Source organism: Cynocephalus volans, chromosome 2 (assembly GCF_027409185.1).
Source record: "Cynocephalus volans isolate mCynVol1 chromosome 2, mCynVol1.pri, whole genome shotgun sequence".
NCBI lineage: Eukaryota > Metazoa > Chordata > Mammalia > Dermoptera > Cynocephalidae > Cynocephalus > Cynocephalus volans.
Window position 1 is genome coordinate 107,963,991 of NC_084461.1, and position 26,685 is coordinate 107,990,675.

Sequence of the window (26,685 nt, forward strand, 5' to 3'; positions counted from 1 at the left end):
TTATGGCCAGAAAGACGAAGAGTTTCTCTTGGATTTATTGCTGCACACACCCATAGCACAGTTCTGTAATTGGCACCATCCTCAGGAAACAGCAAGATAGAAAACAAGAAAAAAAAAATCTCAAAATGAACTTTGTAAGGATCATTTTTCACATTCTGGCTCCCTCCCCAGTCTGCCTGCTGTTATTTGCTTTTATATTGTTGCTTTTTGTATTCTATCCATAGTTTTTAGTGTCAGTCTGTGGGAGAGAGGGGCTGTAGTGAGCTTCTTTCATCATGGTTGTAATACAAAGCACCACTTTATTTTATTTATGTTTGTATGTATGTATGTATGTATGTATGTATGTATGTATGTATGTATGTATGTATTTATTTATTTTTGCAGCTTGCCTATATGGGGACCCGAACCCATGACCTTGGTGTATAAGGCTGTGCTCTAACCAACTGAGCTAACCAGTCAGCCCAAAAGCACCACTTTCTAATTGAAGAGATATTAGCAAAAACCTTGAATTTTTTTGTAAAAGAAAATCTCCTGAACATTGCTAGGTGATATTATAGGGAGATAAAAGTATATACACTTACTAAGAATACTGGTGTCTATTCAGTTGGATGTCTTGGACATCTGTAGTTCTAATCACACAGAACCTGTGCTCCAGGTTAAGAAGCCATCAGTATTCCTTTCCACTATCATTTCTCCTTTGCTGGTCACTCTCCACCCTCCTTTCCATCCACTAGAGAACAACAGTTCTTGTTGTACTCACGAGGAACCTGGAAGAGGCAGGGGTAGAGATAAGTAGGTCTTTACGCCTTTTAGTGAGTGACTGTTTCATGACCACTCCCTCAGCAGTGGAGCATGGCACTACAAGCTGCTGATAGATGGACACCCCAAAGAAGTGCATGCCTCATAGTTTCTCCCTAGTGATGTGACTGCTGCAGCAGCAGCCTCTACTGGAGTTGGCCCATTTTCTATACAATTCCTGTTCCACGTTCTACTCTTGGGCTCTGGACTGTGAGACAATACGTTTGTTTTGTGTTGTATAAACATGTTAGTTTTCTTTCTCTGATTCATAGTGTCAGAATACTATGAATACTATGAGTACTCAAGATATTAGCATAATGTGCACATTTCATTGTGATAAGAATACAGTATAGACTGTAAATAGTCCACATTTATTATAGCTATACTCTGTTACAATATTTAACAGTCATATCTATTTTAAAGAACTTGAGGGAAAAAACAGTCTCTTAGTCATTCAGGTATTTACAATTTCTCTTGCACTTCTTTCATCCAAAGTGCTGTGGGGCAATTGAATTGTGTTCCCCAAAGTCCATATATTAGAAGCATAATTCCCACTGTAACTGTTGAGGGTGGGAAATCCTATTCTGGTAATTGAAAGGTGGAGCCTTGAAGAGGTGATTAGATTGTGGGACCATGCCTTAGTGAATGGATTAAAAATGGTCGTCATAGGCATGGTTCTGAGGGCTTTAAAAACACGAGAGGTTAGTCTCTCTCTGCTCAGCCAGTTTTTGCCATGTGAGACCCCAGGGTTACTGTTGCCACCACTGAGACCCTCACCAGATGTGTTCCCTGGACTTTGGACTGCCCAGCCTCCAAGACTGTAAGCAGTAAATTTCATTTTCTTATAAATCAACAAGTTCCAGGTATTTTGTTATAAGCAACAGCAATGGACTAATACAGAAAATTCGTACCAGAAAGGTGGGGTATTGCTTATAACATATACTTGAAAATGTGGGAATGGCTTTGGAATTTGGTGTTAAGGAGAGGCTGGAAGAATTTGGAAGTACAGGCTAGGAAAAACCTAGATGCTGGTGAAAGTTTAGAAGACAAGAAAACCAGATAAAGTTTGGAATGTTTTAGAGACTGGTTAAATGGTGGTGACCAGAATGCTTATGGAAATATGGCTTGTAAAGACCATTCTAAGGAGGTCTCAGATAGAAATAAGAAGGAGTTTATTGGAAACTGAGGCAAAGATCAACCTTGCTGGGCTGCCTTCTGTTTATGCCTGAAAGTCTTAAGAAATGAGAACCTTAAAAGTGCTGACCCAGAATATTTGGCAGAAGAAATTTCTAAGCAGCCAAGCATTAAGGAAGCTGCGTGGCTACTTGCAACAGCCTATGCTGTTATGGCAGAAAAGGCATGACATAAAGCCAAAATTTAAAAGGAAAGCAGAGATTAAAGATTTAGGAAATTTGCAGCCTGGCCATGTGGTAGAGAAGCAGAGAGCATTTTCAGGAGAAAAATCCAGTGGTGCAGCAAAGGGACTGGTTGCTAAAGACATTAAAATGGCTACGAGGCAGCCCGGTGCTTATAGCTAAGACAGTGGGAGAAGGGCCATGAAGGTATTTCAAAGATCTTGGAAGTTGTCTTCAGTTACAGGCCCAGAGGCCTAGGGACACAGAATGGTCTTGGGGAACAGGTCTCAGGTGCCCTTCATAGACTCGCTGCCCAGGGCTACCTCAGAATGCTGCTCCCCACACCAGCACCCCAGCTACTTTGGCTGCTCTGGCTGTGGCTAAATTTGCCCCAGGTTTGGCTGGACCCACAGCTTCGAAAGATAAAAGCCAGAAGCCTTGGTGGCATCCCCATGGTGTTAGGTCTGCAGGCTCACAGAATACCAGAGCTGTGAAGGCTTGGAAGCTTCCACCCTGATTTCAGAGGATGTATGGAAAAGCCTGGGAAGAGATCTATGGTGGGACAGAGTCACCACAGACAACTGTCACTAGAGCAATGCCCAGCCGAAACATGGGGTCAGAGTTGCAGCAGAGAAACTCCCTCAGCACCATGCTTAGTGGAGCCATAAGAGTTGAGACCACCATGGAGACCCCAGAATTGTGGAGCTACCAGGGTACAAAGCCAGCCTGCGAGAGCAGAAGCATCACCTCAGACCAGGAAAGCCGCAGGAACTGCCCAAGGACTTGGGGGCCCACCCCTCACACCAGCGTGTAGAGGATGTGAAGATGGAGTCAAGGTGCATGATTTGCCGCCTTGGAGATTTAAGGCCTGCCCTGCTGGGTTTTGGACTTGTTTGGGACCTGTTAACACCTTTCTTTTGGCTTATTTCTACCTCTGGTAATGGGAATATGTACCCTGTGTTTGTCCCATCATTGTATCTTAGAAGTAGATAACTTGTTTCAATTTCACAGATGGGACTTTGAACTTTGGGCTTTTGAGTTGAAACAAGTTAAGACTTTGGGGATGAAAAGAATGTATTTATATGTGAAAAGGACATGAGTTTTGGGGGTCTGGGGGATGGAATGCCTTGGGTTGAACGTCACCCCCAAATTAGTCCTCTCTGTGACGGTGTTAAGAATGTGGGAAATCCTATTATGGTAATTGAAAGGTGGGGCCTTAAAGAGGTGATTAAATTGTAGTACCTTGCCATTCGAATGGATTAAAAATGGTGGTCATAGGTGATTCTCAGGGCTTTAAAAGAGCACATGAGAGGTTAGTCTCTCTCTGCTCCACCAGTTTCTGCCATGTGAGACCCCTGGGTCACTATTACCACCACCAAGATCCTCACCAGATGTATTCCCTGGACTTTGGATTTCCCAGGCCTCTGAAACTATAAGCAATAAATTTCATTTTCTTTTAAATCACCCAGTTCCAGTTATTTTGTTACAAGCATCAGAAATGGTCTAATAAAGAGCTAAACCTCAGAGATAATTTAATGTACTCTAATTAAGCAATCTAAACTTGATTTGTTCAGGGTCTAAGTAAAGTCAGTGGTTTGTTCAGCCTCATTGTAGCTCATCATTGGTATGGCTAAAGTGAAGATTCTTTGATTTGCTTTAATTTCGCAGTATTTGTGAATCTTTAATTTATAGCTCACGAATCTTTCACCACTGCTATTCCTTCACAGTTTGTCTAGATTAATAGTTTGCTAATCTGTCTTCATTCCCACACATTTGCTAGCTTCCATTCTAATCTCAGTACTTATAGAATGTTCTTTTAAAATCAGGTATAATTTTCTCCCTAAAAAGTTTTTTGTGCCTTCCCATTGCTTTCACAATAAAGTCCAAAGTTCTTAGCATGCTTTACAGGACCATTCACTATCTGGCTCCTCTTGATTCTTTAGTTCAACTCTTGGAAAATAAAGGTATAAAGAAACAAACAAAAAAATCATCACATGCAGCCACCCAGAGATGATCACGGTTAACACTGTTTTTCTCTAACCTTTTTTGTAACATACATTTTTTATGCAAAATTAGGAATGAGTTTATTCAATTTGTACTTTTACAATGTGTTTACAATATTATACTTTTTCCCAGTTAACCTTAAAGCATAAACATTTTCCCGTGTTATTAGGTGGTGCTTTGTAACAATGATTTTTTTTTTAATGTCTGTAAAATATTTATTCATGAATTTAAATATAATTTAATTTTTAAGCTATTCCCCTGTCATAACATAATAAAATATCCTTATATCTAACTTTTGGTCTACATCTATTTTCTAAGGCTAGATCCCTGGTAAAAAGTTGTATGTGAAATTTTAAAAAGACTTTAGTGTTTGTTAGCATTTCAGAGAAATGGAATTCATCAGTGGTGTATGTAAGGTGGCAATCTCAATAAGCTCACCAAAATTGAGCGTTGGCATATGTTTTAATCTTTGCTTATTTTATAGGCAAAATTTTATATCTTGTTTGGTATGTATTTCTCTGATTTCTAATAGTTTAGTATTTTGTGTGTGTGACTTGTGAATGTTTTTTTTTTTTTTTTGAAAATTAGAATTAGATTCATGCAAATATAGTAGATAATATGGGAACAGTAATTGGTCATATAATCAAAACAGTTAAACCTATGATTTTGTGTGTGTGTGTGTGTGTACACATATATATATACCTTAAATATTTTAACTTAAAACAACTGTATGTTCATTTGCAAGTTTTTACACTTTATTTTGAAATGTAGATTTATGGAAAAGTTGCAAAAATATTACAGGAGTTCATGAATGCCAGTTAACATCTTACACAAAAATAATGCAGTTATCAAAACCAGTAAATTAATGTTGATTAAAAATTAACAAATGTATAGACCTTATACAAATTTTGTCAGATTTGTGTCTTTTTTGGTTGTTCAGGATCCAGTCCAGGATCCTGCATTGCATTTAGTTATCATTTTTGCTTAATCTCTTCCAATGTGATAGTTGGAGGTTTGTTTGTTTGTTTTGGGGTGGGGTGGGGGGGTGTCTTTAATGACTTTGATACTTTTGAAAAATACTGGCCAGTTATCTTGCAGAATGTCCCTTAATGTAAATTTGTATGATATATTCTCATGATTAGATTGAGGTTATGTATTTTTGGTTCTTCCACTGTAGCCTATTATTACTCAGTATTTGTAAATGCATATAGATCCAAGTGAAATAGTAAAATTCAGGTAATTTTTAGAGAGTAAACCTTTGAATTTGTTGCCATCCACTTGCTATCAAAAGAAGAGCTTAGGAAAATAAGTGAATTTCATGAAGCATCTACTCTCCATTTATTCCTAAGATATAATAAAATCTACTTCTAGTCAAGTGCTGTCTGGTGTATTAACCACATATATAATTTTAAATTTTTTAGTAGCCACATTATAAAAGGTAAAAAGAAACAGGTGTAATTAATTTTACTAGTACATTTTATTTAATTCAATACATTCAAAATATTTAACAATATATCTGAAATATCTCAATATGTAATCAATATCAAAATTATTGAGGTATTTACATTTTACTGTACTAAGTTTTCAAGATCCAGTGTGTATTTTACATTCATAGCACATGACTACTGTTTGAACTAGCTACATTTCAATTGCTCAGTAACCAGATGTAGTTAGTGGCAATGTAGCTCTTGTCTTAATCAAATCATTAGAGTATAAATTTGGACTGTATTAATATTGATCCCTGTAAAATTACTTTCATTCAATTTCCCTTTCGTGCAATGCCAGACAAACAGCCAAAAGAAATTAATTTATGTGGCATTAAATTATAGCAGTGAATTGTGATTTACTTTTTTTTTTTTTTTTTTTTTTTTAAAGATGACCGGTAAGGGGATCTCAACCCTTGGCTTGGTGTTGTCAGCACCACGCTCAGCCAGTGAGCAAACCGGCCATCCCTATATAGGATCCGAACCCGTGGCCTTGGTGTTATCAGCACCGCACTCTACCGAGTGAGCCACGGGCCGGCCCGTGATTTACTATTTTAATTGCACTTAAATTTTTAGAAATTTCGCTATTTTGTTTCTTTCGAGATTTATTTCTTTTTCTTGTAAAACTAGGTATCAAGCAAGGTTCAGAAATGCAAAAGGAAATCAAGTTAGGTGACTCTAGATCTAGAAGTTATAAAATAACAAAGTGGATAGGTTAAAAAAATGTTGAAATTTTGGAGATAAAATTGTTTAAAATTTTGAAAGTATAAGTTATATGTGAAATCTTAGTGCCTATATCTTTTTCAGTACAAGTATATCTTAGTTTCTAGGATGGCAAAGAGAAGGAATAGAAAGCAACATTTGTCTTTAATGAATATTGTCAGGGAATTGGATCATGTGTATAGCTACCTACTTTTCTCATATAATGTTTTATTATAAGCATCCTTCTGCATCAATAAATGCCATTCTGTGTTGGGATGGGGGGGGGAGTTGGCGCGCCGGCGCCCTGACAACTAGCTAAACCGCGCTCAGCTCAAGGGAACGAGACTGAAGATCACTCCTTGCCTCCTCCTCCCCGTGCGAGAGGGAGCGCGGCAGGAGAGCCCAGGAGATAGGTAAGTGCAGCCACCGGCCCAAACCCGGCTCGCAAAGGAACACTCAGATGCGGTGGGGTTTCTGTCAAGCAGTTCCGTTTATTCAACTCAGAGCCTACATATTTATGCGTAACTGGGCTAAATGGGAGGGGGATTCCGGCGGGGGTCTCCACCTAACAAGCCAATCACCCTATAGGTCATGCGTGCGGGCATGGCTCCTGCCTATGCTTATAGTAAAGATCATGAAGTGTCACGAGCCCGGAAGGCTCTCTGCACCAATGATGCTAAGCCCCGTAAGTGGGGTGAGGTTTTACCGGACACCATAGTCACTCCACCTTTACATCCTCCAGGCGCTATCCTGAACATGTGTGAAGAACAGAGAAGGGAACAAGCAGTCGTCATTAGGTGTAGCAACCATCTGTGCCAGGAAGGTAGCTGCCACCCAACAATTCTGCTACATTTTTTAAAAAATGGACTTTATCTTTTAGAGCACTTTTAGGTTCACAGCAGAAATGAGTGGAATCTACAGAGATTTCACCCGTACTTCCTGTGCATACATAGCCTCTCTCATTGTATCAAAATCCCACACCAGATTGGTACATGTGTTACATTTGGTACATGATTATCACTGAAAATCCATAGTTTACATTAGGGTTCACTCTTGGTGTTGTACATTCTGTGGGTTTGGGCAAATGTATATATAATGACATATATCCACCATTGTAATATCAGACAGAGTAGTTTCAGTGTCCTAAAAATCCTTTTTGCTCTGCCTATTCATTCTTCCATGCCCGCTAACCTTTGGCAACCACTGATCTTCTTACTGCCTCCATAGTTTTGCCTTTGTCATATAGTCAGAATCATATAATATGTAGCCTTTTCAGGCTGGCTTCTTTCATTTAGTAATGTGCATTTACGTTTCTTCCATGACTTTTCATGTCTTAATAGTTCGTTTCTTTTTAGCACCGAATAATATTTTAGTCTTGATATCAGCTTATTTATCTATTCATACTGAAGGGCATCATGCTCACTTCAAAGTTTTGGCCATTATGAATAAAGGTGCGGTAAACATTTCTGTGTGGGTTTTTGGGTGGACGTAAGTTTTCATCTCCATTGGGTAAATACTAAGGAACAGGATTGCTAAATTGTATGGTAAGAGTATGTTTAGTTTTGTAAGAAACCATCAAACTGTTTTTGAAAGTGGCTGTATGTACCATTTTGCATTCCCACTAGCAGTGAATGAGAGTTCCTGCTGATCCACATCCTCACCAGCATTTGGTGTTGTCAGTTTTCTGAATTTTTGTCATCCTAATAGGTGTGTAGTGGCACCTTGTTGTTTACTTTGCATTTCCCTGATGACATACCTTGTGGAGCATCTTTTCATTTGCTTATATATTTGTATATTGCTGTATATCTTCGTTGGTGAGGTGTCTGTTCGGATTTTTTTACCCAATTTTAAATCTGGTTTGTTTTCTTATTGTTGAGTTTTAAGAGTTCTTTGTGTATGTTGGATAACAGTTCTTTATGAGATGTGTCTTTTGCAAATTTTTTCTCTCAGTCTGGTTTGTCTTTCCGTGTTCCTGAGAATATTTTTCACAGAGCAGAAATTTTTAATTTTAGTGAAGTCCAGCTTATCAGTTTTTTCTTTCATGGATTGTGCCTTTGTCATATCGAAAAAGTTATTGCCAAACCCAGGGCCACCTAGATTTTCTATGTTATCTTCTAGGAATTTTATACTTTTTTGTGTTTTACATTTAGATGAGTTTATTTTTGTGAAGGATGTAAGGTCTGTTTCTAGATTGACATTTTTGCATGTGGATGTCCAGTTATTTCAGCACCATGTGTTGAAAAGGCTAGCTTCTCCATTGTATCGCCTTTGCTCCTTTGTCAAAGATCAGTTGAGTATGCTTATAGTCTATTCTTTTGCCAGTACCACACTGTCTTCATTACTGTAGCTTTGTAGTAAGGCTTGTAGTTGGGTAGTATCAGTCCTCCAACTTTGTTCTTCTTCAGTATTATGTTGGCTATTCTGGGTTCTTGCTTTTCCATATAAACTTTATCATTAATTTGTCAATATCCACAAAATAACTTGCTGGGATTATGCTTGGCATTGCATTGAATCTATAGATCAAGCTGGGAAGAAGTGACATCTTAACAATATTGAGTTTTCTTATCTGTGAACATGGAATATCTCTCTATTTAGTTCTTCGATTTCTTTCATCAGAATTTTTTAGTTTTCCTTGTGTAGATCTTGTACATATTTTGTTTGATTTATACCTAAGTATTTCCTTTTGGGAGATGATAATGTAAAATAGTATTGTGTTTTTAATTTTACATTCCACTAGTGCATTACTGGTATATAGAATAGCAATTGACTTTTGTATGTTAACCTTGTATCCCACAACATTGCTATAATTGCTTATTAGTTCCAGGAGGGTTTTTTGGTCAATTCTTTAGGATTTTCTACATAGACATCATGTCACCTGCAAAGAAAGACAGTTTTTATTTCTTCCTTCCCGGTCTGTATGCCTTTTATTTCCTTTTCTTGACTTACTGCATTAGCTAAGACTTCCAATACCTTGTTGAAAAGGAGTGGTACAAGGGATGTCCTTGTCTTTTTCCTGATCTTAGCTTCAAGTCTCATGCTTCAAGTTTCTCACCATTACATATAGTGTTAGCTGTAGGATTTTTGTAAATATTCATTATTAAATTGAAAGGTTACTCTTTATTCCTAGTTCATTGAGAGTTTTTATCGTGAATGGGTGTTAGAGCCACTCTGCTACATTTCTGTGTGGGAGTGTAGGCTATTTCAAATTTTACAGTATTATAGACAATCTGATTGACAAAATTTTTTTTAATTCTTTGGTGTATCCATAGTTATTTTCTTAAAATTCACTTAACAGATGTCATTTGAGTGTTTGCTGCCAGATACTGAGCAAAAATTAGTAAAAAGCTAAGATATTCTGGTCTGGTCAGTTAGCCCAGTTGGTTGGAACCAGGGTTTGATCCCTTACTGGCTAACCACCCACCCACCAAAACACACACACACACACACACACACACACACACACACACACACACACACACACACACACACACACACACACACACACACACACAATAAGATATTCTTTCTTTCCTTATGGAGCTTATAGTCTGTAAACAGCTAATAGTTAGAGTGTAGTAAATGAAATTATGACAAAAGTAGATATTCTGTGGAAGCATATAGGCCAGTCACCTAATCAGACTTGCTAGAGGTACAGTTGAAGTTGGTAAGAACATCTTCCAGAGGAAATAATATATAAACTTATTTTTTAAATTCTTTCAAGTGAAATGTCTAAGTTAAATGGAGGCCTACTTTTGTGAGAATTTGGGTCTGTAAGAATGAGCTCCTAAGAAAAAAGAAAGCTTCTCCTTTAAATTTTCCCATGAGGATTTGAAATTGCTTTTGAAAGCTGTAAAGAAATGTCTTTATGCCATAGAGCATAGTTTACTTAAAAAGCTGATGAGAAAATCTTATTAATTAGGAGTAGCATCAAAAGATTATTGGTCTTACAAAAAGTTTACTAAACATAAAAGAAAAAACTGGTAGTTTGCCCTCATTAAATTGAGAATCACTGTTCCAAAATTCACCATTAAGAAAATGAAAACTGGGAGAAAATATTTGTAATACATATCCGACAAAGAACTTGTATACAGAATCTGTAAAGAATGCCTACAACTCAATAAGAACAAAAGAAAAATGGGCAAAATACTTGAAGAGATCTTTCACAGAAAAAGCATATTCATATAGCCATTTAAAGGCTGTGGATCCTCACACCAGCCAGCCACCAAAAAAAAAAAAAAAAAAAAAACCCAAGAAACAAATAGCCATTAAACATATGAAAAATTGCTCAGCATTATTACTCATCAGGGAAATGCATGTTCAAACCACAACAGTATATACTCAGCACCCTCCCACGTAGCTAAAATGAAAAAGATGGAGTATGTCAAAGTACTGATAAGGATGTGGAGCAATGAATTATTATGCGCCACTGGTGGGAGTAAAAATTATACAATCAGTTTAGAAGATTGTTTAGTGATATCTTCTAAAGCTGAACATTCATCTACCCTGTAATTCAGCTATTCCACTCCTAGGTATATACCAAACAAGTTTTTTCACATTCACTAAAAAATATACACTAGAAAGTTCGTAGTAGCACTATTGGTAATAGTTAAAAAACTGGTAACCACCCAAATGCCCATCAACAGTAGAGTGGATCAATGCTGGTATTCACACAATGGAATATTATATAGCAATAAGAATGAGTGATTTACTACACAGAACAATATAGAAGAATGTTATATAAACATTAAGAACAAAAACCAAACACAAATAAAATATATTTTGTACAATTTTATTTTATGAAGAGCAAAAGAAGGAAAAACTAATCCATGCTGGTAGAAACCTGCATAGTACAGAGTGGGAGGGAGCATGAATGGAGTTTCTGGGCTTGATGGTAATATTCTTCTTGATCTGGGTGCTGGTTGCACAGCTAAGTTTGGGTTTTTGAAAATATTCAGCTATAACTTTTGATATATACAATTTTCTTTTTGTGTTATTCAATAAAAAGTTTTTTAAAATAGACAACTGGTTTTAACTATTATAAGAAAACTACAATAAAGCTATGAGGCTGCACAGCTCCATTATATTGGTCATTATACTTTAAAAAGTATAAAAATATCCTTAGCCTAGTTGAAATGTAAATGTTTTTGGAGAGGGAATATTTTTAGTTTGAAACTATAGAAATTTTAGAATAATTGTAGTCTTAATCAACTAGTATTAAGCCTTCCTCTTACAGTAAAGCAGTGCTTTGAACTTTTTGCACATGCAGTATGTTTTCAAGATCTGTTGAGTTGTGTGGAATTTTGATGTTTGGAATTTTGGTGTTTGGATACATCTGCACACCAGAAAAACAAACATGGCAATAACACAAACAAAAGCATGGACTCTTAAAAATCAAGGGATTTGATCTGATTTTGATTCTATCGTATATGACTGCATAAAGCATTAAACTTGGTTTTTGTTAATTGTAACTCAGCATGACAAATTAGTATCTCTAAAGAGATGACTAGAAAATGTTTTCTTTTTAAATCTTTTTTTTTTAAGTTTGTTTTTATTTTATTATTTATTTATTTTGTGGCTGACCGGTACAAGGATCCAAACCCTTGACCTTGGTGTTATAACACTCCTCTCTAACCAACTGAGTTAACCAACCAGCCCATTAAATTTTAAGTGACTTTTTCTTAAGAAAGGAGAATATGAGTAAAAGTGTGTTTTGGTTCATTCTTACCCTCAGAGGAGGTAATATAAATAGCTGTTCTTGTTCTTTCCTCTCTTCCTATCAAGAGAATGTTCTATTTCTGTCGTGTACAGAGACATTACAGCAGATAACCATGCCAATCCATTACCTATTGTTCTTTTTAACAGTCAAGTCCATCATCTCCAGAACCAGCCAGCCTTCCTGCAGAAGATATTAGTGCAAATTCCAATGGCCCAAAACCCACAGAAGTTGTGCTAGATGATGACAGAGAAGATATTTTTGCAGGTAATTGTCGTATCTTTATTTTTTAATAATGGCCAAGCCTAGTACATATTCTATTAGGTAGAAAATATTCTCTGAAGCAAAACTGAAATTCTGTGCAAAGTATTAGTGATAATTCTTCTTGTAACAACTTAGAAGGATGAGCAATTTCCAATTAGATTACTCTGAAAAATATAGAGAAAAGCAAAAATGTAGTCCTTTCTGGTTTTAAGCATTGAAAATAAGTTACACGTTATAATTTGATAGTTTCATTCATTACTTAGATTCAAAAGACTAATGGTTGTGGCATTCATATTTTGAGAAATAACAGTAATTGTATTTTTTTATTACTTATAAGTTATTGCATAGCAAAATTAAGCTAAGGATTAAAAAATCACTTTATTTTGTTTGACATCTGTTTTAATAAATTGCTGCAGTATTTATCACCTGTTCCATTTTGATTCACTCTTAGGTGAGTAAATTGATGCTTGAGGAATTTATTTTTGATGTGGGGGTGGGATTTGGTATAGTCCATTCTAACTTTTTAAAAAATTGGGCTCTTTTCAAAGTAATTATCTGCTTTAGGATTAAGATTTAGGTACAAATTAATGTTTTAATATTAAAAAGCAAAATCTTCCTTATAATTAATGACACAAAAATTAAAATAGTAAATCTTTATGTTGTTTAATAGCTTAATTTACCTGAACTGGCTTTCATTGAGTTAAAATTTAATAATATGCTCTCAACTTCTGTGGCGGTTCAATATTCAAACCGTTCTCTATTTTTTGTGCAAATAAGTTTGAAGATACAGTCCTCCATCACTAAAGTCCATATAATTTACAGCTTAATTAGTTCCACGAAAAATTTTCATGACAGGTGAATTCATGTATTTTATCATGTCAAAAATTAAAAGTATTATACCAAATATCAGTCATGTTCTCTTTTTTTGTTTCTTTTTTTAAAGTCACCTAACAATATAGAGTCAAAAATACAGTTAACCAAAGTTGTAAATTTTTTTTTGTTTGTTTCCCTTCTCCCAAAGTTATTATACTCTAACATTCTTTTGTTTCCTTTCATGGACCTTTTTTCCAGTCAATCCTTGAAAATTATTTTATGGCATTTTGTTTTAAGCTAAAAGGTGACACAAGTCCTTTCTCTGCTAAGCAAATACTAATCCAATGTTGTGTCTATTCCTCTGACAATATAGGGTCATACAGAGAGGTTTTGGATTATCCATTTTATTAAAGACTTGGGCTATCTGGTTAGTTCAGTTGGTTAGAGCATGGTGTTATAACACCAAGTTTAAGGGTTTGGGTGCCCATACTGGCCAACTGCCACCAAAAAAATAAAAAATACTCCTTCACCTGACAGTTTCAGAATTTTATATAAACAGGTATGCTGAAACCTTACTCTAATAATACAATTTTGTGTATGTTTGTATGCACATGCAAGGAAAGGTGTTTTTATAGTGTGTAGAGCTGATCAGGTAATTAGCAAAGTGAGGTCTATGCAGTGATATTTGCACACTTAGCTTGATTACAGTCTGTAATAAATACTGTGATTCAGATATGGTCAATGTCAGTGCTCGTTTAAGAAAAAAAAAAGCAGATGGGGATGAAGGAACAATAAACATAGTCATCTGTTTCCTGTGTTTTTTTATACTTTTTATGCTTTTTTATCTTAAACTCAACTCTATTTCATAATGGTATCATTAAGTGATCTGAAACCTAGCTTATTTTGCTTATGCTGTTCAGCAGTCGATGCCAGTTGTAAGTTTAAAGAGTATTCCTTCACTTAGAAAATTCTCTTATATCTACTGTATGAGTAAAAGTTATTACTTAGTTGACTTTGACATAATCAATTTATACTTGTCCTTAAAGTATGTCTCCAAGGAAAAGTTAATCTTTATAATTAGTACCTAAGGGACATCTTCCTAAATCTTTAGATCTAGTTAAATTAAATCTTGTGAATTTGTAGTATGTTATTTTACTTAATTTAAAGGAATTCATGAAAAGAATTTAAGGCAGACTATATATTAGTATGCTAAATGTAAATCTCTATTTTGTTTCCTTTTACCTATTAGCTATTTAGATCATAGTTAGCTTTTTTATCACGAGGTCTCCTATTTATGAAGCAGCCTGTTAGTCAGTGCAAAGAACACAAAACTGTCAGGTCTGCCGCCAGCCGACCCGAACAGCCCTAGCTTCGTTCCTTTCGGTGGGCGAGCGAATGGCCCAGATTCCTCTTTCCCTCCAGTCCCCTTTGGAAGGAGACGGGGAAAGAGAGCCGTGAAGAGAAGTGAGCACAGCCACCGGCCCCAACCAGCCCGGTTTTAAAGGACACTCAGACACCGCGGGGGTTCTGTCAAGCAGTTCTGTTTATTATCACACAAGCACTTGCTTTTATAGGAAGATGGGGAGGGGAGGTTTAACATAATCCAGTCAGCTGAAGGTCAAGCGCATGCATCCTGTCTCAATGCCTAGTTATTGCAATCACGCAGTGTTCAGGAAAGCAGAAGCGTGTATTTGGCCAATAAGGGCTAAGGCAAGTTTCCCGCAGACACTCCCACCCTACTTCCTCCCGGCGCCATCTTAGGCTGCCACGTTAATACACCCTTGTGGGCCCATAATGGCACCGTTTGTAATGTCACTTAAGGTGGCGTTAGTTTTTAAGGCCCGACACAAAACTTGGTATCAGTGAAGTAAAATGTGATTGAAAAGTTAAAATGGGGCCGACCCTGTGGCGCACTCGGGAGAGTGCGGCGCTGGGAGCGCAGCAGTGCTCCCGCCCAGGTTCGGATCCTATATAAGGATGGCTGGTGCGCTCACTGGCTGAGCGCGTCCGGCCGGTCACAAAAAGACAAAAAAAAAAAAAAGAAAGAAAGAAAGAAAAGTTAAAATGGCTGTTATCTCAAAAAAATTACTTTTTTTTTTTCACAGTTTTTTGACTATGGATCTGTTACCAAGAACAGTGCCTCTTTCAGAGATTTTGGGTTGGGGGTTGTTTTGTTTGATGCTTCCTTTGGTGCTTATTGTTTTGCTTGTGGTTTGTAGAGTAAAGATATCATATCTCCTTGCTTTTTAGTATACTGCTATTTTATTTTCTCATTGCTCATTGGTTTCATTTCTTTAAAAAAAAGAATAATAAATGCCAGCAATTTTCACAGCCTGAAGTTGCATTGCATATAAACTTTTAGTTTGTAATGTTAGAGTCATCTGTTGTCTGTTTCAACGTCTATGGTTCATTTTACTTCCTCTGGTTGCCATAGTTTAAAATATTTTAGTTATTAATCATTTTTACTTTTAATGTAAAAATATAAAGCGATTTACGCCAAGTAAGGATCTCATCAACATGAGATAACCAGTAAGAATAGCTTGATAAAACGTTAACCTGTGCAACCTTATTTCAGGTTAATGTGCTATTACTGCTATATTTTTTTTTTTTTTTTTTTGTCTTTTTTCGCGACCGGCACTCAGCTAGTGAGCGCACCGGCCATTCCTATATAGGATCCGAACCCGCGGCGGGAGCGTCGCCGCACTCTCCCGAGTGCGCCACGGGCTCGGCCCACTGCTATATTTTTTAAGGTATTAAAATTAAAATGGCTCACTGACTACCATTACTACCTTCCCAAACCTTTAGGAATCTAAGAACCTCAGGTTAGAAACCACTGGGCTGATCCTGTTTCCCTTATAGTCCTGCCTTCCTTTTCCTGATATCAGTTCTACAAACCAGCAGAACTGTCGTTTACATTATAGCCACTACTTGTTATTTTCACTTTCCTGGCTCTGCTTTTTGCTTATCTTATTACACAATTTTAATGGAATTTATCCATTCATTCACTTTCTCTCTCTCTCCCTCCCTCCCTCTGTCCCTCCTTCTCTCTCTCTCTCTCTCCCTCCCTCCCCCCTCTCCCTTTCTCTCTCCCTCCTTCCCTCTTTCTCAACTGGCCAGCAAGAGGATCCAAACCCTTGATCCCATTTTCATGGAATTCTTCCTCCCTTTTTTTCTCTCCCCATCTAAATCTTATCAGTTAAGTTTTTGTAAGCCATTCCTTATTTTCCCCACCCAAAGTATTGTCTCCCATCTCACCTCAAATTGTAATATTTGTTCTGTAGTTCATATAGCAATTAAATTCTTTTTATTTTCTCTTGGCTATTATTTAAGTGTTTTATTATTATTTAACATTCCACATGCTTATGTTTTATTTTCCCAACTAGATTATAAACTCCCTGAGGGCAGGTATGATATTTTACATTTCTTTGTGTTTTCTTCATTGTACTTAGCACAATGTTACTTAGCCTGTAGACATTCAGTTTATTGGTTTGGTGTGATTTTAAATATATTTAATTTGAGATTTTTCAAGTGAATGAGCATTTTAAGTTAAAACCTAAACACCTATTTGCTTTGTGTCATATTTGTGTATTCAACTAATATCCAGTAATCTTTGGCAATTAAATGCTTTAGATTACTAATTTTGTGGCTTTTCCATAACAAATTTTTAATCTTAGTTGGGATAGTTCTGGGCAGCCTTCTGCCATAAATTTTATGTTCATATATATAAAATAATCATAATATTAGCCTGAATAAAATATTTGGAAGGTAAGTTATCACAAGTATAAGATATATTACAAATCCAAACATGAATGTGGAATTATCCACATCTTTACTTTTCTCCTATATCCTAACCCTACCACTAGTATAGATAATTAATCTGACATCATAGGATTCTTCTTACAACCAACAAAGTTAATGTCAGTTTTTAAGTTATGATAAACGACTAGAAAGTGTCATCTCTCTCTCCCTGGGTGACAGAGACGCAAAGGATAACTCAAAGCCCATTTCTTCTGAGCAGTGAGAAGCCCCGAAGGGGTTAATTTTCCAAGAACCTTCAAGAGAGAGGCATTCCTCCTTGGAAAAATAATACTGGACTGGGGTCTTCTCCCAGTATTTATTTTCCAGGGCAGGAGGTTACAAAAAAGGAACATAGTTGATTACAAAAAGAATAGTAAGATAATTGTCATGGCAACACTCATTAATTTGTAAAAAGTTAAGTCAATCCACCAACAAAAGCTTTTTCTTAGCAAACACTGTCTTTCTTTACAGCAATTTCCTTAGTATGTTTACATAATAATCAAGTAACTTTCTTAACATATCAATCAGTAGGTTAACCAAGGACATCTGTCCTTGAGCCAGCAACTTTGCTGTGTTACAATTCTATATCCACAACAGAGACTTTAGCCTGTGGAAAGTTTCCTGTCTTTTTGCAAGCTTAACATTTCTATATGTAATTTTTAAAAGTTAGGCTAAACCTGAAACTACAGGGCTTTGGAGGCGAGGCCCTGTGAAATACATTTGCTTTATTAATGTTAGTGCTCTCTACAAGGAAGGATTCATAAAATTCTTTTGTAATGATTATTTTAAAATAACATTTTGATATTGATTTGTGGGTAGTTTAAAAATTCTGTTCATAATTTATTAACTGCTGTGTAGAATATTGGGAATTTGCTGCCAGTGTCCTTAACTAACTTGTTTAACTTGTGTCTAGAAGCCACAGAAGAAGTTTCTTTGGACAGCCCAGAAAGGGAACCTATCCGCTCCTCGGAACCTTCTCCTGCAGTCACACCTGTCACCCCAACTGCACTCATTGCTCCTAGAATTGAATCAAAGAGTATGTCTGCTCCTGTGATCTTTGATAGATCCAGGGAGGAGGTATGGGAAAATGTTTGTAGTCTAAATTAATATGTAAATAATACCTCTTTTGTTCCCCACCCAGCGTCACTTTCCTGTTTTCATTCCTATTCAAAGCTTTTCAGACATTTTGGAAAAAGAGCATTGGCCTAAAGAAGTTGAGGGATCTGGTTTCTAATTTTATTTTCACCACTTTTAACCCAGTGACCTGGGCATATCACTTACCTTAAGTGAAGGAACTTATCATTTGTGATCTTATGATGGTAATGTGTGCCTTTCAGGATTCCTATGTTGGTCAGATAAGATGATATGTAAAAGTGCTTTGAAAACTGTTTATCACAATGAAGTGGTATTTTGAGTAATTTTATTTGATAAAAGCATGTAATATATACTATTGATACTTAAAGATTGATGTCTAGCCTTTATTTTTAAAGGGAAGGGATATGTATCAGTTAAAGATACATTCTGATGATCTGGCAGTAATTTTTAATAAGGTGAATTTGGGAAAGAAAAAATCATGGTATTGAGGTTATTTTAAATGGTAAAATTATATATTTAAAAGTCATTTGTGTAGAAATAGACCATTAAAATGACAATGATTAAATAACAACCACACACAAAAACATGAATATCTCACAAACATTAAAAGAAAAAATCAAGACATAAAAGAGTACTCATTATATGATTCCATTATATGAATTTTAAAAGCAGGTAAAACTAATTTACAGTGTTAGAAGTCAGTATAGTGGTTGTGTTGGAGAGGTGAAAGATGGGTTGTGACTGGAGGAGAATCAAGAGAGGGCCTTCTGGGCTGTAATGATGGTGTTTGTTTCTGATCTAGGTTTTGGTTAGAAAAATGTGTTCTCTGTGCAGGTTCATTGAACTGTATTGTGTGTGATTCATACACTTTTCTATATATATGTTATGATTCAAGAAAGGTTTACTTTTAAAAAAATGTGTACAAGAAGGCAACCTTGAAAAGAAAGATTATGGTTTAAAAAATCTCACTTTTCTTTTGTTTATTTATTTTATTTTATTTATTTTTATTTATTATTATTATTTTTTTTAAGATGACCAGTAAGGGGATCTTAACCCTTGACTTGGTGTTGTCACTGCCACACTCTCCCAAGTGAGCCACGGGCCGGCCCAAAAAACTCACTTTTCTTTTAGATTGTCTTAGACTGTTAATATTACCTTGAAAATTTTGCAAGTTTTAATAATTTTTGAGCTTTCTTTTTGAGAATAACAAATAGTAGAACTGCTATTTGGATTGCTTATTTATGGTGGCATTGAGAAGGGCTTCTCTGTAGTCTCATAGGGTTATCATTTTTCCTCAGTGCTTTTATACAGTGAGTCTTATATATAGTGCTTTCATGGCTTCAAGAAGAACATGTATTTATTAGATAATTCGAAAAATCATGATGCTAGAGTTGCTTTTAAGTAAAATATAATTTCTACAGATATGTATGATTCTTCTGGTAAAAGTAGTGACTAGCTCCTGGTTATTGATGAGTAGAGATACAACTTTGAAAGTGCTACTATTAAAAATAATTGAGTTAATTATTTTAATAGTCTGAATCTGAAGGCTCAGTAGATAGAATGAAAAAATTTCATAGTATTTGTACAGAAGGCTAAAATATTTTTTTCTACAATGGAGAAGTTGTAAGAACACAAGAGTTTGTTACTTCTACAAATGATCCTTTTCCCATTGTGTTTGTATATTGTTCTTTTTGTTTTTTTTTTAAACATAGGAAAGGTGAATGCTTTTATTATTTTTCAGAAATGGAGTGCTGAATGCCTTTTTAAATTATTTGTTGTGATAGTGACCTTAATAGAAAATAGATGGTAAAAATTATAGTTATTAGTGTTATGACAGTAATATAAATTGGAATCTTCTTTAACACCAAAAATGTAAATAAATAAAAATTATGCTTTCTAGATTGAAGAAGAAGCAAATGGAGATATTTTTGATATAGAAATTGGTGTATCAGATCCAGAGAAAGTTGGTGAGTCATTATTTATCTTTTATATTTTGTACTCCTCTTTTATTAGTTTGGCTATTATGTGCTGTTTTTCTTCACTAAATGCATTAGTACAGTATTAAAATGGTATTTTTTATTTTTAAGCATGTAATTTTTAATAGTTGTTTGACTTTCCTTATAGGTGATGGCATGAATGCTTACATGGCATATAGAGTAACAACAAAGGTGAGACTTTGCTCCTTTAAAAAAATATTAAACCCTCACTATGGGAAGTATGAGGTTACGATGATTAAGGTGAAAGTAATCCCTGTCTTTATAAAGGTTACCATCCTGTGAAGATTGCCAAGAAGTAGTTACAATGAGTTGTGAGTGTTTTGATAGGTAAAGTAAAGTGTTCTGTGAGAGTATGCAGGAAGGGACCTAATTTAGACCTGAGGGGTCAGGAAAGGCCTTGGGAAAGTTGTGTCTAAGCCAAGACAAAGGTGAGGGAAGTGAATTTGTGGAGGGACAGGGGGATGAGAAGAATGTTTGTTCCAGGCAAAGAGACTTGCTTATATAAAAGCCAGAAGTCAAGAAAGCGTTGTACTTTCTAGGATCTGTAGGTAGTGGTACATGATTGAATTATTTGGCAATAAGCTTCTGTGTATTATAAACAGACACGTTAAGTAGTTTGGCTTCATAAGTATTATGGAGAGTCATTAAAGAGGTTCAAACCAGAATGTGGCACAATTGGATTTTTGTTTTAGAAAGATCTCTAGCCTCAGGGCCGGCCCCGTGGCGCACTCGGGAGAGTGCAGCGCTTGGGAGCGCAGCAGTGCTCCCGCCGCGGGTTCGGATCCTATATAGGAATGGCCCATGCGCTCACTGGCTGAGCGCGGTTCGGATGACACCAAGCCAAGGGTTGTGATCCCCTTACCGGTCAAAAAGACAAAAAAAAGAAAGATCTCTAGCCTCAATGTGAATTGGGAGGGTCAAAGTGGAGATCAGGATTTCCAGTTAAGAGTCTACTGCAATTATTAACGGATTGTAAGTCTTCAAATCTTAAAAGAGAGAGTCTGTTGCAGCAATCCTAGCTGTGAGAAGTAATACTGTATACTAAGGAAATGGTTCTGGAGGTGAGTAAGATAAATTCCTTCTTGAGTTAGGAGGTAAAATCAATAGGACTTGGATATAAGGGATGAGGAAGGAGAGAAATGCCTAAGTTACTGACTAAAGGAACTTTGTAGTTATGGGAGGGATTCATGGAGAAAGGCAACACAGGGAGGAACACAGGATGGGGGTGAGATTAGTTAATTCTTTGAACAAATATTAAGCAACAGCTGTGGTGTCAGGCTCTATTGCAATCCTTGGATTATAGAAGTAAACAGTGCAGACAAGCACCCTTCTCTTATGGAACTTACGTTCCAGCAGGGGAAAATACGTTGAGTTTGAGGTGTTAGTTAGATTTAACTGATGGTGTCTCTTGAGCATTTGAATATATTGGACTGAAGCTCAGAAGGAGATCTGGGCCAGAGGTAATGATTTAAGAACATTAGCATAAATAGAGTAGATGAGATGAGTCAAGGATAGAATAAAGCAAGTATTTTCTGTCCTCTTAAGTTTCTACAAAAAACATCTTTAATTTGGGTTTGGGGGTTTTTTTGTTGTTAGAAATCTATATGCCACATTATTAGTTAGATACTCTGCATTCTTTTGCTAAGTAGACCTATGTGTGTATGTGTGTATGTTCACAATGTTATGTATAACATTCACATCTAAATAATTGCTTACTATCAAAATTTGAAGTACCTCTTTTTCACTCGTAGACTTCTCTTTCCATGTTCAGTAAGAATGAATTTTCAGTTAAAAGAAGATTCAGTGACTTTCTTGGTTTGCATAGCAAATTAGCAAGCAAGTATTTACATGTTGGTTATATTGTGCCACCAGCTCCAGAAAAGAGTATAGTAGGTAAGCATGAATTAAAAAAAACTAATTTTTGTTACTGTTCTAGTTCAATTTTAACTGTTTGGATTCCATAACCATCTACTATCAACATATCATAATGTCCAGAGATACTGAATTTAAATATTTTATTTATAATAATTATACATCCATTGAGGAATATATAGCCAGTAGTTTTATTTTCTAACACCTGAAGATTTTGGTTTATATGATACAGTGATATTAAATATCAGATCAAAATTTACCAAGTTAAAAGCAGTTAAAAAATTCTAACCTTTTAGGGTCATTAGAATACCATTTTATTGAGTATATTTAATATTATTAATATATTAACATTTTCTAAGGGATGGAGGTGTTTGGCTGTAAGCTATACGTTGTCCTAAAAGATTTGATCTAGCCTGGCTCATTTAATAGCTATTTAAACTCAGTTTATTTTGTACCTCAATTTAATGCCTGAAAACATTTTTTTTTTTTTTTTTTTTTGTCGTTTTTTCGTGACCGGCACTCAGCCAGTGAGTGCACCGGTCAGTCCTATATAGGATCCGAACCCGCGGCGGGAGCGTCGCCGCGCTGCCAGCGCAGCACTCTACCAAGTGCACCACGGGCTCGGCCCCTAAAAACATTTTTACTGTATAAGTAATAAAGGCTTAGTTAAGAAAATGCAGAACATTACAGAAGAAGAGGAAATCCTTTATTGTCCCATCAAAAGATATCTATCATCTTAAAATTTTGTAGTATTTTTTCCAACCAATCTTTTTTTGGTCTTAAGTTTTTATTTACCTTACTTGACTTTTCTTTATACTGAAGATTATTAATCTGAAAAAATATTTTACGTGAATTTTGATGTTTGAATTGTTTTTATTTTTTTAAACATTTCATTTGAAAAACAGTTTTACTGGTACCTTTTATGATCTTGAAAACTGATGTATATAGATGAAATTGTTATATTCTTTCTCTTTTTCTAAAGTTAAAAATCTAGATGAAACGTTCTTCAACTTTTTGGTCTCAAGACCAATATTCTTAAATTTATGGAGGACCCTAAAGGGCTTTTACTTACGTGGGCTATATCTGTTGACATATATCATATTCCTTTTTAAAATATTTTTGTTAATTTATTTAAAAATAACAAACTCGTTGCATGCTAACAAATAACATTTTTGTGAAAAATAATTTTTGTAAGACAAAAATTTAAGATTTAATAATGAGTGACTTGCTTTTTTTTTAAAGTTTGCAAATCTCTTTAATTTTTGACTTCTTAGAAGATAGCTGTATTCTGATATCTGCTTCTGCATTTATTGTGATAACACATCACGTAACCTTTGTAAAATTCCACTGCACACTTATGAAAGAATGAGAGTTAAAAAAGACAAATAATAACTTACTACTATTATGAAAATAGACTTAGTGCCCCCCCCCCAAAAGAGTATCTGAAACCTTTTCTCCAGGTATTCTGCACCATAATTTAAGAACTGCTATCTAGTTAATAATCTTATTTCTCTGTACTCTAAACTATTGCAGTGGTATCTTTTGGCATCCTATATCTATGTAGGGAACTTAAGTTTCATTTGTCAGAAATTGTTTATTATTTTCTTTTTTCCTCTGACTTTGTCACGCAACTGTTTTTATATACTGAAAGAGGTAGTAAAACAACACATTATTTTTCTCATTTGTTGGCTAGATGTGCTATTCTAATCTTCACGTTATGACCAAAAAAAGAGAGAAAGATTTAAAGAATAAATTCTTACGCCCAAATTCATTATGTTTTCAATTAAGTTTTTGCCTTAATAATCTTCAGTCTTCCATGAATTGTTGCTGTATAAATAAGCAGCACATGTAAATTCAAAATAGAAGAAACTAAATCTTAAGAGCAACCTTTTTTGTTATTGATTCTTACAGCTTTCAAATGGTAATAGAGGGCAGTGACATAGTTAAGTTTATATTATCCATGTACATGGTCATGGCTAGCCTATTAAATTATAAGACTATTAATTAAATTATAGGAATAACTAACATTCACTGAACGCTTACTGGGTTAATGCATTGTGCTAGGTACTTTATCTGCATTCTCTCATTTAATCCTCATAATTTTATGAGGTTAACTTATCATTGTCCTTCTTTAATAGGCAGGGAAACTAAGATTAATCAAGATTGTGTAACATGCCCCAAATCACACAACTAAGTTGCAGAGCTGAGCTTTGAATGTAGGCTCTTATTTCAGAGCTTGTACTCTTAACCACTTGTATTAGTCTGTTTTGTGTTGCTATAACAGAATACCTGAGACTGGGTGATTTATAAAGAAAATGAAATTTATTTGCTTACAGTTTCTGAAGCTGGAAAGTCCAAAGTCCGTTTGGTGGTGGTGACAGTGACCCAGGGGTCTCACATTACAAGATGGTAGGAAACAGAGAGAGCAGAGAGAGAGACAGAATCTCCTCTTCTTTTAAAGCCCTCAGAACCACGCTCCTGACCACCATTTTTAATCCATTTCCTACTGCACAGGTCCTACAATCCAATCACCTCTTCAAGGCCCCACCTTTCAATTACCATAATAGGATTTCCCACCCTCTTAACAGTCGCAGTGGAGGCTAAGTTTCCAATACATAAAACTTGGGGAACACAATTCAAGTTTCAATGAGTTTTGGGGGGACATAATTCAATCCACTATACCACTAGTCTATTTTGACTCCTAATTTTGATATGATTATGCTATGTTATTGTAGAATTAATCTAAAATACATTTGAAGGAGATTAAATTATTTAAAAATTATTTATATACATTTTATTCCAAAAAGGATTTGAGGCAAGCACATGTAATACAGTGCCCACCCCACCCCCCATCTATCTATCTATATATGTATATATGTAAGCAGGAAAAATACATATAGCCAAATGGTAAGATGAAGCCAAGAAAAACAGTTTTCTCAACATGTGCATAGTCTTGAACAATTATTAAAGGTGGGTAACAAATTGATCCTTGAACTTCCTGGTAGCCAACCAAGTAGAGAAGCAGTCATTTGTAAATTTTATATTGTCCATAAATTTTTTTTAATAAAAAATGAGTACACTAAGAAAAACTAAAAACATGGCAGATCTTTTTAATTACATAGCAAGTGTTTTTAAAGTAACATACACTTAGAGTGAGGTGCTAGAATAACAGTAGTAACTTCTCTTTGGTGGAAGCTATAGGTGCTGCTGAAGGAAGAAGAGTCTTCATTTGCACATAACTGTTAACCATTATAATAGGACCCTGGTTGACTTCAAAACACTATTCCATGTAAACTATTAGAAAAGAACAATAACAAAGTTGAAAAGTTTTAAGGTTTAACTGGTTAGGGTAAGTTGTTTTGGGGCTTTTTTGTGTGTGTGTTTACTGGTTTTTGTTGTTGTTGGTTTTTGACACAGTGTTCCATAATGGTTATCTCTAGGAAGTAGCATGAGAGTAGAAGAAAAAGCAAAGAACTACATAGTGGTGAGATTTTTTTCAGTGAAACAGGAAATGTGAAGTCATTAACATTCCACATTCAGTAGTTCAGTTAGGGTGGGTGTCTTTTGTGACAAGCTGCTTCTACTTAGCATTATACTTTCAAAGTTCTTCCATATTGTAGCATGTCTCAGTACTTTATTTCCACAGAATACATCGTTGAAAGGAAAAGAACAGGAGAAAAAAGGAATCTGCAGTCTAATATTGGTGTTAAAATAGAAATTGCCAGTACGGAAAATGATTAACGTGGTTTTTATTTTTTAAACTTGAAGTTTCTAAACATCTCTGTTAAAGAGCTTGTTTTTTCAACTATTAAAAAGCAAGTTATAATAAATAAACACGAGCATGGTCTTAGAATCTGCAGCAGGGAAAACGTTTAGCAAATTTATAGGTTATATTTATTTTTATTTTCGTCACCCCCAAAGTAAAGAACCTTAATTATTGCTTATAAGAATGAAAATGTTAATTGAGCCTAAATTTGCTATTTGAAATTCCACTATGCATATTGAAATGCAGACACATTTTAATTTACCAGGAGTATAAAACACAACAGATAAGGAATCTTTTTGATATAAGCTTTCACATAAACAGTATGGGTCAGAACACTACAAACACAGCTCAGCTTCTTTATCTATTCTCTCATGTTGTAAGCATTTCCAAAGTAAAGATGTTAACATATCATGAGATTTAATTTCTCAAAAGGTTTCGCTTTTTAAGTAAGATACTAGTAGCAAATTTAGGAGCTTTTTTGTCAAGCTCAAATTCAAAGTGTATTTTAAATTATGAAGAAGTGATTATAAAAGACTGTGTCAAAATAATATAAAATCATCATGAATCTCATTCACCTTTTTCAAAGGCATGACCAAGGTCAAAGTGGGTAAAGAAGATTCATCATCCACTGAGTTTGTAGAAAAGCGGAGAGCAGCTCTTGAAAGGTAATTCTAGATAGCTATACTTTATTACTCTAATGTTTTTACTTCATTAATATAAATCTAATTCCATTATATGGTATGTATTAGTCCATTGATGTTGCTTATAACAAAATACCTGAAACTGGGTGATTTATAGAGAAAATGAAATCTATTGTTTACAGTTTCTGAGGCTTGGAAGTCCAAAGTCCATCTGGTGATGGCAACAGTGAACCAGGGGTCTCACATTGCAAGATGGTGGAAGCAGAGAGAGAGAGAAAGATAGACTCTTCTCTTCTTTTAAAGCCCTCAGAACCACGCCCCTGACCACCATTTTTAATCCATTCACTACTGTACAATCCTGCAATCAGCTCTTCAAGGCCCAC

At 35.4% G+C, this 26,685-nt stretch overlaps 1 protein-coding gene across 1 annotated transcript in view; it reads left to right on the forward strand.

The window, feature by feature from the left end:
* SNX2 (sorting nexin 2) overlaps positions 1–26,685 on the forward strand; it is a 56,082-nt gene that overhangs the window by 13,402 nt on the left and 15,995 nt on the right. Inside the window, exons 2-7 of the mRNA XM_063085501.1 lie at positions 12,206–12,323; positions 17,845–18,008; positions 19,927–19,993; positions 20,151–20,194; positions 21,775–21,916; positions 26,248–26,326. Coding sequence (XP_062941571.1) covers positions 12,206–12,323; positions 17,845–18,008; positions 19,927–19,993; positions 20,151–20,194; positions 21,775–21,916; positions 26,248–26,326 — 614 coding nt within the window. The remainder of the gene's footprint in view (positions 1–12,205; positions 12,324–17,844; positions 18,009–19,926; positions 19,994–20,150; positions 20,195–21,774; positions 21,917–26,247; positions 26,327–26,685) is intronic.